This window comes from Lampris incognitus, chromosome 13, assembly GCF_029633865.1.
Source record: "Lampris incognitus isolate fLamInc1 chromosome 13, fLamInc1.hap2, whole genome shotgun sequence".
NCBI lineage: Eukaryota > Metazoa > Chordata > Actinopteri > Lampriformes > Lampridae > Lampris > Lampris incognitus.
Window position 1 is genome coordinate 23033902 of NC_079223.1, and position 12557 is coordinate 23046458.

The 12557-nt window shown below is 40.4% G+C and overlaps 1 protein-coding gene across 2 annotated transcripts in view; it reads left to right on the plus strand.

The window, feature by feature from the left end:
• The first annotated feature begins 1216 nt into the window (after window positions 1-1216).
• The window catches only part of nckap1 (NCK-associated protein 1), a 49083-nt gene continuing 37742 nt past the window's right edge, over window positions 1217-12557 (plus strand). For both annotated transcript variants that reach the window (XM_056291561.1, XM_056291562.1), the window contains exon 1: window positions 1217-1520. In XM_056291561.1, coding sequence (XP_056147536.1) covers window positions 1413-1520 — 108 coding nt within the window. In that variant the 5' untranslated portion in view covers window positions 1217-1412. The remainder of the gene's footprint in view (window positions 1521-12557) is intronic.

Below are 12557 nucleotides of genomic sequence, written 5' to 3' on the forward strand. Positions count from 1 at the left end.
GCTTACTTCTGTATGGTGGTGAAGTTGTCTTCCCATTTCAGGGAGGATGACATTGTAGTCCGAAGGAATTTGAAATGATCCGCTCTTTCTACCACGTGGGTTTTAATGGCCAGCGGTAGTAGTAGTTCCCCTTGATTTTCATGAAAGTCAACCACAAGGTCTTTAGTTTTGTTGATATTCGGGTGCAGAATGTTATTGCTACATCAGTTAGATTCAGATCCACCTGTTCTAAACCTCAAGTCTGCCAAAATAGAGGATGAGGAGAGCTAGAAATGTTCAACTACAATCGTGAATAAGGTCATTTTTGTTTGATTCTGGTAATTGGTTCTTGGTTGCCTTGGGCTTCTGCATTTGGCTGCTACGGGAAGACGTATAACGCAATCTGCCATACAATGCTCCTGGGAAAGTCCTACTCGAAAGTAACAATTAAAATGAGCAATTACAAAAGCATATGTGATAAGCTATTGTCTTTAATACACAAGTGATAGAAAGTATGAAAAAGGACAATTATTAGCATGGAACTTTTCAGTGTTGTAGCCTTAATGAAATGCAAAAATAGGAAGAAAAAAAAGATAACTGGGTGGCTAGTTTTAACTCAAGAACAGCTGGTGTACTGTTCATTCTGATTTTTATGATACAAGTACCACAGAGAGAGAGTCACTCAATTCAGCCGTGACTACACCAATGGAATAACAGTATACACAGAAAATGGTAAAGGCTAAAATAAGCACGTATGACAAGTATCAGCCTTATTTTTCAATTGAGAAAGTCCAAAATGAGACTGATTTTTATATGACATTACATTATGGTTTCAAAATATTTATGCAAAAAATGCGCTCCTTTCAAACGAATCCCCCGGTTTCCGTCAAAAAGTCGTTTCCTCTCCGTTTTTCACTTTAGAGTCCAAGCTGCAAGTGACAACCAAACTGCGCCGCTTCGAAATTCAGGCCATTTTTTGTCCTTTTTTTCCCACAACAAATAGGCGATTCCCTAGTTGATCATTACTGCCGTGAGCGTCGTAGCAATACAGTAAATACCTCTATGTGCAGGACCTGACCGCTCCGGGCCGGGCCGGGGTTAACCCTGTGCTAAACCCTTGTGAGGTTTCTAGTTAACGAGGGTCCCCTGAACGCACCACGGGGCTGGAAGTTGCATCGGGCTTCGCAGAAAAAGAGCGTTGCTGTGAAAACCAGGACGGCTCGTCTCGTCCCTGGAATGAGAAAAAAAAAATACAGGCTGGGGAGACGCTGGGGTGGAGTACAGGAAGCTGTTGTCTCCGAATAATATCTGAACATGGGTGAAATCTAATCACTTACAGCGTACGGATTTTCCATTTCTTCTGGACCAAAAGCGGCGGAGATTTCGAAGATTTTTTGTCGTTGAGTCGGTGATTTTTTTAATCGAGCAGCAAGATGTCGCGGGGAGTCATTCAACCCAGCCAGCAAAAGCTGGCGGAAAAGCTCACCATCCTCAACGACAGAGGCATCGGGATGTTGACCCGTGTTTACAATATTAAAAAGGTTCGCACCCTTCAGTTTTATCTGCACAAACATTATTAGACCGACAAGGAAGCCTAACTCTACTGCTTACAAACCCGGTTTTATTTGCAGCTACCTAAATAAACCTGTCAAAATGTAGCTAGTCGGCGTCTATGAGGACGCCCCTTTTTTGAACGCCTCATTAGATTTGCACAGTCCGTGTAAAGCGACGTTAATCGCACAGCCTTACCATACACCGCGAATTTACAACGACGCATTGCCGTTTTCGGGGTTTGCCTTATTATATGTCGTTGTATTGTTAAAAGAAATGTTCGCGTACTAACAATTTACTCATCAGAAAGTCTCCCTTCTCACTCAATCCTTTTCGGAACTGCAGGCTAATTCGTTAGCCTGCAGTTTGCGGTAACCCCTCTGTTTAAAGGGGAGAACGCTCATTATAACAAATAGCTCATAGTAAGATGAGAGACGAACGTAGTCATTCTTGTCCACACGCATCGTTACAGTTGTAGACTAAATAGGGGCAGCTGCCAGAAACTGACTCCTAAATTAACCCCCTAGGGCAAGTTACTATTGGAAAACCTGGAGACGAGTTGTCAATCTAGGCCTGCGGTATCCCGTATTCCAACCTAGGTTTGCTGGTAATGGCGGCTGTTGGGTTAGCCAAAGTAATGCTAGCTAATGTAACGCTCGGGCGTCGTCTCCCTTCCTCCGCTATCTGTATCGCCAGCTATCTGCCATTAACCGTCTATTTTATGTCATTGAGTGAGGTTTATTGGATTGGTTTCAACACTAGCCAACTTTTTTTTGTCAGCGTCTTACCACGCAGGTATAAACCTATAATCGTATCCCACGAAAATCAAAGGAAACGAGGCTAAGCGAATTTAGCTAAAGCTAGTGTTGTCGCTAGCTAGCCGGCATGTTAACGTTAGCCGATTGGTCACGTTTGGCCCTCGGTGGTTGTTGTGGCTGGGATGCCCGAACCAAGCGTCACTTTTTGTCCCATTACAGGAGGTAATGCCCCGATCGACGGGCCAAAATGTAGGTGTAGAGTGGGCAAATGGCTAATTTCACATCAGATTTTCTTTTTAGGGATTCTGAACCCGTGTGTCCTGGATGTAGATAAGTGTTTGTATCTAAGCTGTCATGAATTCACAAGGGAGAGGAAGATGGGACTTTTCTTCCTACTAATGTATTGGGACAATGTAGAAGTCACACACTACGAAACACTCAAGCCATAGTTTATTACAGATGTTTGTCATGTATGATGTATAAATACTTTTAGTGTAGTTGCGCTGCATACGATTTTTTTAAAAGACAAATGGCTGTCAGACAGTTACTGGGAGATTTATACTGATTACACGTCTTGAAACAACCTTCTCTCCTCCCTTCCTTCCTCTGTCTTTATCCTCATCCTCTTCACATGCCCCTATCAGATGTCACTGCCATTATAGGACCTCATAGCACTGAAATTAACCTACTATTAACATTAGCTAGGCTCGCTTACAAAGCTCGAAAGCAGAGAATACGTTTATGAGTAACAATCACTAATCACGTTCTGGCATGACATAATAATGATTTGGAGGTTTTGCACCAAATAAAAAAAAGCAAACCTCCAAATAGGCCGATATTGAATTTGATACTAATTGCTGTTTTGTGCCGGAATATCGCCCCAAATTTTCATCCTTGATTCTCGCAAAATGGACACACATTTGTTTGTAAATTATTTTTAGAACAATTCTATTAAAAATCTTTTAACATATTTGACCATGTGGTTTTTGCATTTGGAAGAGTGGTAGTAGTAATACACAAAACTGATAGTAATACCTAATATCGAAACAATATATCTTTTTCCATTGACTTATAATGTACTAGTGCCTTTTTGCATCAGAAAATGCACAATTCCTTAACCTTCATTTACTGATCACCTCATATAAACCATTTTTTTGCTATTCTCATCTTTCCCCTCAAAACTTCATTCTAATGCTATTTTTGTGTTTCTTTAATGATTTTTTTTGGAAGGCATCGTGTAAATTTTTAGCTCCTATGGTTCTCCAGAATTTTTGCATTGATGGCTAATCCTGGCTAATTTTTATAAATCAGTGGTTTACAGATCAATCAGTTGATAAAATGTAAATTATATTGCCTATTTAGTACATCAAAATGCAATGCTGCACAAAAGAGCAAATGATTAAAATGAAAATGGTAACAATCAAAGAAAATAAGGTTTTTGTCTAAAGTGAAAGTCAGGCCAACAAGTCAGGTAGTGTAAATAGATTGGTAATTTGTTAATCTTGTGCTGCATGACAGGCTTTCAGTGTCTCACAAAAAGATGGAGAGTAGTTCGGTAATTAGGGAAAAAAGAAACCACGGTGGCATGTAGCTCCAGGGGGAAAAAATGCCATATGGCCATATCTAGACATACAAATTTAGGAGTTTGCGCAATTCTTGAAATTCGAAGTGATGTTAATCTGTATCTAAGACCTGTCTTTATGTAGATCAATAATCCAGGCAGGTAAGAAAATCAAAGAAGGTTGAATCAGTTCATCCGGATACATTTATTATTATTATGTATCTGTCAATAAACGTATCCAGATAACCTGATCTGTCAATAAACGTATTCAGATGAACTGATTCAAACTTCTTTGTATGTAAGACCTTATCTACTATGTAGTTTGTAGCAATCTTCTGAATATGTATGCAGTGGTAGACATTGGTGTTAGGTTTGCATACTTTTGATACTAGAAACCAACTCATAATAGGCTATGTGCATACATTGATTTACAACAGAATTGAATCACTTCCCTCTTAATTTTTTTCAAGGCCATTGTGTGAAACATTTTTCAGAAGCTTTTTTTGATACTGTGGAAAAGGTGAAGTCAGCATTATTATAAAGGGCTTGTTGAGCTGATATGAATAAAAGTTTGTCAGAGACTAAATATATTGACAAAACAAAATGACCGTAGTTTCAATGGCTGCTTTATTAACAAATCCCACTTTTCTTTTCATCATTTTTCTTGCACTCTGCTTTGTTCTTCCTTGACTTTCTCTGTCCCCTGTGTTCTTATGAAAAGAATAACAGTGCGATAGGCCTACAAATTTAAAATGTTGAATACATTCACACTCTTAATTTGAATGTATGTCAATGGCTTGCTGACATAGTCATCGAATTACTAAAGAATCCCAGCCTCACTTAGAATTGTAGTCTGAATTAAGACCAAAACACACAAGAACTGCGGTTAATTTCAGTGAAAAAATCCCACAATGGCGGCATGTGGCCCTGAGTTGATGTGCATCTACCTGTCATGCCACGACTGCCCAAAACAGTGTTCTAATCTGACATCAGCGTTCCTCCAGAATTAGCCCTTTCGTTGGGCAAAATGTGTTAAAGCAGTGCTAAAAACTGTGCTTTTCACATTTGATTTGTGTCGGCTGGCGTTCCCTGTTCGTGCTCGTGGTACATGGTACATGATGCAAGTCATTTGACTCACTGCTCTGCTTTTGTGCAAGTGGGTGTTTGGCTTTAGGGTTACTGTAGCCTAAACCACTTGGTCGTATCTTTTCAAAGTGCAGGGTGGAATGTTCACTGGGTATCTTCAGTCAGAAAGAGCGAGCAAAATTATGGTGACAAATGTGGATCAGAATAAGACAAAATTCACGGGGAAGTGTCGGCAAGTATTACAAATCTGGCAACAAATATTTGCTTACAATTTTGAGGGAAAAGTAAAAATCCATTATTGGGAACCCTTTTAAAAGATCACTCATCAAAGGAAGTGAAAAGGTGGTGGGTTCTTCAGACAGTATATCTGGGCTGTGGACCATGTAGAGTACCTGCGAGAAACCATTTCCTTAAATCCCAGTCTTAATTCAGTTATAGTCGCAGTCAGCACATGTAAATGGAAAAAAATAATTCATAGTAACTTAATTTTGAAATAAGAACATAATAGACAGACTTAGATTTTTCTTCGGTGTTTCAGGTTTCAGTGTCTAAATCAAATAATTTGGACTCCTGCCGATTTTCAAAAAATTAACCATCATGCTGGCATGCAGCCATATCAGACGAAGTTTGGGATTACGAGCAGAATTTGTACCTGTATGCATTGACACAATCAAATAAATTGTAATGAAATGCATACATGTTTTCAGTATATTCCAATATATGTGTGCAGTTTTGATGCCACAATTAGATTTATTTTTTTTTACACACAATATTGTTTTTTACAAGTGAGATGAAGTTTCAATGCCATTTTGAAATCCAATTTATCCTGGGAGCCCGCCTCTAAAACACTGTCCTGAGTTTATCCATATTTTTCCCTGTAGGGAAATGACAAGTCGTTTTGGTAGTGAGGGTCTACTGGAGTAGAGCTGCATGTCTGACTAATGTAAAGAAGCTGTTTACACCTGGCATTAACATGTGGCATGCACATGTGTCCCGGACCGCTTAGTCAACTGACAGAGGACGTCAGTTGACTAGGCCTTCACCAAAGCCTCCTCTGGGTTTTTAGGTTAAGCATTTGTTTATTTATTTATTTATTAAATAAACATCATCTGTAATTGCTGACACACATCAAACCCACAACTGTGGAAGAGCCCTCGCCCGCCCCCTTGCACATTCAAGTTCAACTTCAGGTTCAAGTTCATTTATCCACTGCAGCGCAGAGCCCGACCTTCTCAAACCCGCTGGAATAATTAAATAATCTGAGCCTGAACCGACCTGATTGGGTCAAGCCTGTCAGGGTTTGGGTTGAGAATTACAAACTAGTGTTCAGACATTTACATTTTCCCACATAACAAGTTTGAAGAGCGAGTTTCAACTTTTGCTGTGTGTTTTGAGCACAAAATACAAAGAAGGCAAACAATACGCTCCTAATTAACTCAGTTAATTTCCTCATCAGATTATTTGTCTGTATTCACTGCATCCATGCCATTGTAATAATGTGAAACTCTACCCACAATAGACTATTTTTAAATGCAATATATCAGGTCAGGGGTCTGAAGGCTTTCAGACAGAGCTACATCGTCAGAATAACATTTATTTACACAGCACTTTTTAAAAACCTGTTGTGCTTCACAACAAAGTGGAATGGAAATAAAGTGCAGTTAGGATATGGGATAATTTATTTTATTTCATTAAGAGCACTTCACATCTTGTACGACAACATAATTTGGTAGAATAATTGACAGTAATAATTTATGGATGCGAAATACGTCATACTAATTGATGGTGCATTGAAATGAGGCTCGAGTGAGCAAGGATGTCTCGTTTTGTTAAATGCCTGTTGCTTCGACTCCTCTCTCACGTTTCTGTACGCATTTACGTGATTGTGACGTGCCACAGGGAGACAGTTACAGGCATTAAACACAGGCTTTATTAAATAATATTGTAACGTGCATGGATAAGTAGATACGTTGGCTCTTGGCTAACGGGTCGTCGGATCCTTTAGTCGAGCGGCTAGCAGTGTCTCCCGCGGTGCGGGACATACGGGTTCGCGTCCCGGCTGCGGCAGTTCCTGTGGTTGCCCCCCCCCCGAATTCCCTACAATATCCTTCATTCATTCACTCACACGGGCCGGTGTGCTGCTCTCCCATGCCCACGCCCCCTCTCTCTGCTTGCACCCGAAGCGAAGCCACACCCCTACCACCGTGACGTACGTGTAGATTTGCATGTACAGGGGAGACGTGAGATCCGATCACAGGCGGTCACCCGAGACGCATGTGGAGACGCGTTCTAATGCCACGTGTGAACTGACGTACTTAGCGCTGTCCACTTGTGATCGGCTCACCCAAGATGCATGTTAATGCCAGGTGTAAACCGCCTCAGTGTCATCGTGTGTAGTCCTCACACTGCGAATCTAACAGAAGCTAGAAAAGGCTCAACAAAATGACCGATGCTGCACCACCAAACTGAGGCTGGGCTTCAACAATCTGTTTTGCGTTGTATTATGAAAAGCCACCTTGCCCAAAATCCCTTAAAAGTAGTGTTACTCCAGGACAGTTTCAGTCCCGTTGGAATACACTACGTCTCTGAGATTTGCAGAGCTGAGAGAAATGGGAGACTAGGTCTAGACGACAGCCATATAGATTTTTCCCGTTTGTAGTCAAAGGAAAATTTTGCCAATTTTCAACCTTGTTACTATTTATAATATTGTTGCAGTGACATCACTATATTGTACACAATACTTGCAAATGTTGTCCATATTACAGTAGTCTATGTTATAGCAAACTGTCTTACTTCCATCATCCACTGATATCAGTGAATGATGAAAGAACCACAGGGCTGATAGGCTGAGATGTTTGTTTTTGTCATCTTGAGAAACTCTCACACAATGCATACTCATATATATAGACAATGTAGAACAGCTCTCTTGGTGGGGAAAAAGTCTATTTCTCTGTCAAAATAAATTCACCAAAGCGGTTATACAGTAGTTTTGAAAGACTCGATAGACTACCAGCACTTACTGGACATGCAGGTTAATAGCGGTGAAATTTCCCTCAAAGAGACTATGTTGTAAGACGATAGAATGTTGACTTTAATAAATATGCATCATTTCCCTCCATAACCTCACAAATGATGAAATGCCCAAAGATCTGAAGTTCAGCATGAACAGAAATACCAGTTACTGTGCAAAAGCCATGGAGCAGAAGATTGCAGCCATTGAAAACTGCAGGCATCAATCTTTTGTCTACAGAGCTCTGGATAAAACTGTTGAGATACAGCTGGAGTGTCACCCATATTGTTTCAGTCCTTACGCACTCTTAAAATGGATGTGCCATTTTCAACATGTCTTGGTGCCTTGTTAGAAAACACCACACCTTGTGCTACCTGCAAGACAGCATGTGTCCTAGATGTTTGAACGGTAGCACATACTCAGAAAGCTGTGTTATTTACACATGTTGTGTTGGAACGTAATGCAAGATGAGTTGTCTCTAACTAAGCATATGGATGTGCAAAGAAATGTCATGCCATTTAATGAGTGTAGATGTTTTGAAGAGTGTGTGTGTGTGTGTGTGTGTGTGTGTGTGTGTGTGTGTGTGTGTGTGTGTGTGTGTGTGTTTGTGTGTATGGACCAATGGGCTAGCAATTTGTCTAGGCGGGCCCTTTGTTTTGATTTCTTCTCTTCTTCTCTCCGTTCCACTGCTTCCCCCTTCTTCTATGCAGCAAGGACAAGTTTGGAAGGTTTGCAAAGTTTATCACCTTCCACTGATTTAAAAAAAATCCCTTCACCCTCAACTCCTTCCTTCCCTCCCTATGTCCTTGTCCTTGTCCTTCTCCTCCTTCTGGCTACCGGTACTGATCTGTTTCTCCTTTTCATTTGTGCTCCTCTTCACATCTGAGTCTAAGGGCAGAGCTAGGCAGCTCCTCAGTCAGTTTAAGATATTCCCACAGTGATTCGTTTTCAACTGACGGAGCATAGAAATCAATTTCTAATTAATCTTAATGCAGATAGCTCCTAAGTTATTCAGGCCACAAGTACAGAAATAGAATTATGCTCAAAAGCGCTGCAGTCAGCAGCTCATTTTTTAACATGTATGCCTAAATCAAGCATTCATACCGCGACTTGGGAGACCACAATTTCTTGATGTTTTAATTATACATAGAAATTTGATCAATTGTTTTGGAATCTGATGGCTAATCTATCCTTAAATGGCTAATATATCAGCTGTTGACTTTGTTACTTAGAGAATAATTGAGCTGTTATTTTAAGCGCTAAATAAATTCTACCATGTCCTGAAATGCTTATGATATATTTGTAACCCAGCTGTAGAAATAAAACTAAGCCAGATAGTAGCTCTAGTGGAAAAGCTATCCATGGTCATGTAACACTAGGTTAAAATTCAGTATTGTCCCAACAGTCAGTGTTGGAAAGATTGCAGTTACATCATTTAACCAATACATTCATCCAGAACATCCTGCAGTGTTTTGGGAATTACAGAATCAAGTGTCTTAGCTGATAAAAATCGCTATACAGTGCTAAGAATTTGAAAATGAGAGATGGGGAATAAAAACTATAGCCAACCAGAAAGTTGGCAAGATGGCACACTACCCAGCCCGGGAGTCTGGCTGACATCCAGCTTGCCAGCAAGCCTGTCCTTGGTAAGTGTTGCTGGTTCAACTACTAAGTGTGAGACTAACCACACTACAAGCTGTCATTACCCAACAGTTGGTCACACTGTTTGAAAATGAGAGAACTCGCCAGAAGATAACACAGGTCCACTGTTTTTATCCCTTTTTTTCCCCCAACAACCTTGTTTTGCAATCTATCCCGCTGTTGTTAAAATGGGTTATGGGGACCCACAGGGGTTGTCCTATTATGTCATTCAGAAATTGGGCTAATTTTAGAGATTTGCACACTAAAATACAATGTTCGGATTTAGACTTTCTTGGCAAATTGCCACCTAGTTGCAGGTCTTCAGCTAAAAGCATGAATATTTAGGAATTCCAGCTCTTGTGTGTTAAATTGGAGTTTGTTTGTTTTTTGTTTTGTTTTTGCAAACCAAAGTTCTGTCAGCTGTTTGTTCTAGACCAGAGTGAAGAAATGGTTTTGGAGCCCAGAATAAGGTCTGTACAGGTATCCAGGCAACAACCCCCCTACTCCCCCTCCCCTCCTGCTGGTTATCAGCTTATGCCCCTCCATTCACCACGCCTCTCCTTCCATCCATCCTTCCATTGAGCCCCCATCCCACTCCAAACCAGCCAGCCAGCTTTTTGCACAAGCTATCACCACTAACGGACAGTGCCACGCCATGTAAATGATTTGAAAATTGTTTTAGGCCTGGAAAGGTCTTTATGTGATGCCCCAGCATTTTAACTGTTAATGTTGTTAACTTGTGAAAAAAATTACAGGCTAAATCTTACGTAAGTAGGGTGGTAAATTTATTGTGGCTATATAAACTTTTTTTAAGTAGTATACTCGTTTGGCTAAATCTACAAAACAAAGATAGCATGCTAGTCTATGCTAGCTCTGTAGTAAATGACCATGGTTAATTGTTTTACTCAGTTTTTGCAGTCATTAATTAGTGTACTTAAATGGGTGGTGTTTTTTTTACTCCACAGTTTCCCAGGGCAGGTCAAAGGGTAACTACATTTTAGTGCACAAGCAAGAGACTGTTGTAAAGGGCTAGACTATTGCTACATCAGCATCAGAATGTTAGTTAGCACTGTCTGGGCAAACTAGCAGGGCTGTGTGCTTTTTTAAAGTTGCATGGATTTCAACAGTCACAGCTTGGTTCCTTGTTTCACATTGCAGGATGGATAAAATTTCAAGCTACCTCTCTGACCCCTCGATGTAAATTCACTGGCTCGGGTAGACATGCAATCTCAAGCCTACTCAATAAGCATAAGGCCATTGACATTTCAGAAATGGTCAATTGAAAGGGGAGAGAGAACGAGGAAACACCTTGTGACTTGAGGTCCATGATGTCTCGTAGTCAGGTTAGAGTGAACCCATGTTGTTGTTACTTGTGTCTTGTAACCCCCAGTCCCCATGCTGTTTTCCAGACCCCTCAGAAGCCAGTGTGTGTTAGTTCAGACTGAGCAGAGTTAAGCATGCTAAACTATTGTCATATTCCCACTCTCCAGATTAAGGCTTTGGTTTGTTAGTTATAGGCTTTTATAAATTAATCTAGCTGCATTTTAGTGAAAAAGACAGACTAGGTAGCTAGCTTGCCACATATGCATTGTTGACATGGATAGCTACTGGTGTTTTCTTCATAAGGCTTTCCTTCCCATGAAGTTAAATATGGGTGTTTTTAAAATGCTTGCAACATTTTGCATCCTCATTTGTTTCACAGTTTGCTAATTATGAGAGATGCAAAATGGCTGCAGATGCTGATGGGTGTTGCTTCTCAAACTCATTGTCAAACAAAGATCATCTGAAACAATGACATCTTTCTATTCATAAAGCAACCAGGTGTCAAGATCTAGCATGTTTGTTAGCTAGTATGTTTGTTAACTAGCATGTGTTGCTGTGTTTTGGTTTCATTCTGTACTTACTGATGCTGGGTTTTTTTTTTCATCACCCCACAAACTGAAATCCCACTCTGTTTTGTAGCTAATTTAGCTCTAATATATGTTGTGTCATTAGCTGTGTTCTGTCAAATCAGGGTGGGTTGAAACATATTTGTAGCATAACTGTGTGATTTGCTTTAATGTCGTAATCCTGTGTGATCTATGTGGCTTTTCCAAACGTGTTTCCACTTTCCTAACCTTAACTGTAACCAATAAAAATGCTGAATCCTTAGAAAGGCCTTTTTACCTGAAAGGCAGACTGTGGCAGCCATGTTTGGTGTACCACACTAACCCCCTCTAGGATTCCATGTCTTTGCTGGCAGCCCAGGATGTTTATACAAACACTTTGTTTATGGCACATGCATGGACAACATCCTCCTCACCATTCACTACTACACAAACCCCATATTGCATGACCGCTGTTGCTTCCTGTCAGTGCTCGAGCAAATGGGTTGTTATTGTGCTACCTGGAGAAAAGGGGTTGAGATTTGAGGCAAACTACATTTATAGTGAGGTCACTCCTTTACAGATGCTCTGTGGAGGCAGATACAACTAGAGTTAGGATCAAAATTAAATAAGACAATATTGTGAGAAATTGAACGTCCGCTCTCAAGTCAAGGTTACTTATATAGGCCCTAAATCGCAATTAAAGTCGCAAAGGTTTTTACATTCACATTTTGGGGAACGAGTAGATCCAGCAAACGACAGTGGATGACTCCCTCTATTCTCAGACCCTCAATTCAGATGAGGGAAAACTCCGCAGAACAAAACCTTTTCAGAAGAAAAATGGGGAAAAAACCTCAGGATTTTTCACAGCTGATAGGCATGCAATAGGTGACAGACAGGCATGGTAGACGATGTAATAACAACTTAAGACATAAAACCTTAATGACTACTCTTAATATTGAAACAGTGCAAAAAAAGAAAAATGTGCACTGGGATAGCACTACATGCAGAAGCAAGTTAAGCATCCTCCCCAAACTTCAGCACAGAGCAGCACTATCCCATGCAGCATTATCTGAGTGATGCAGAGTGATGGAAAAGAATCCTAT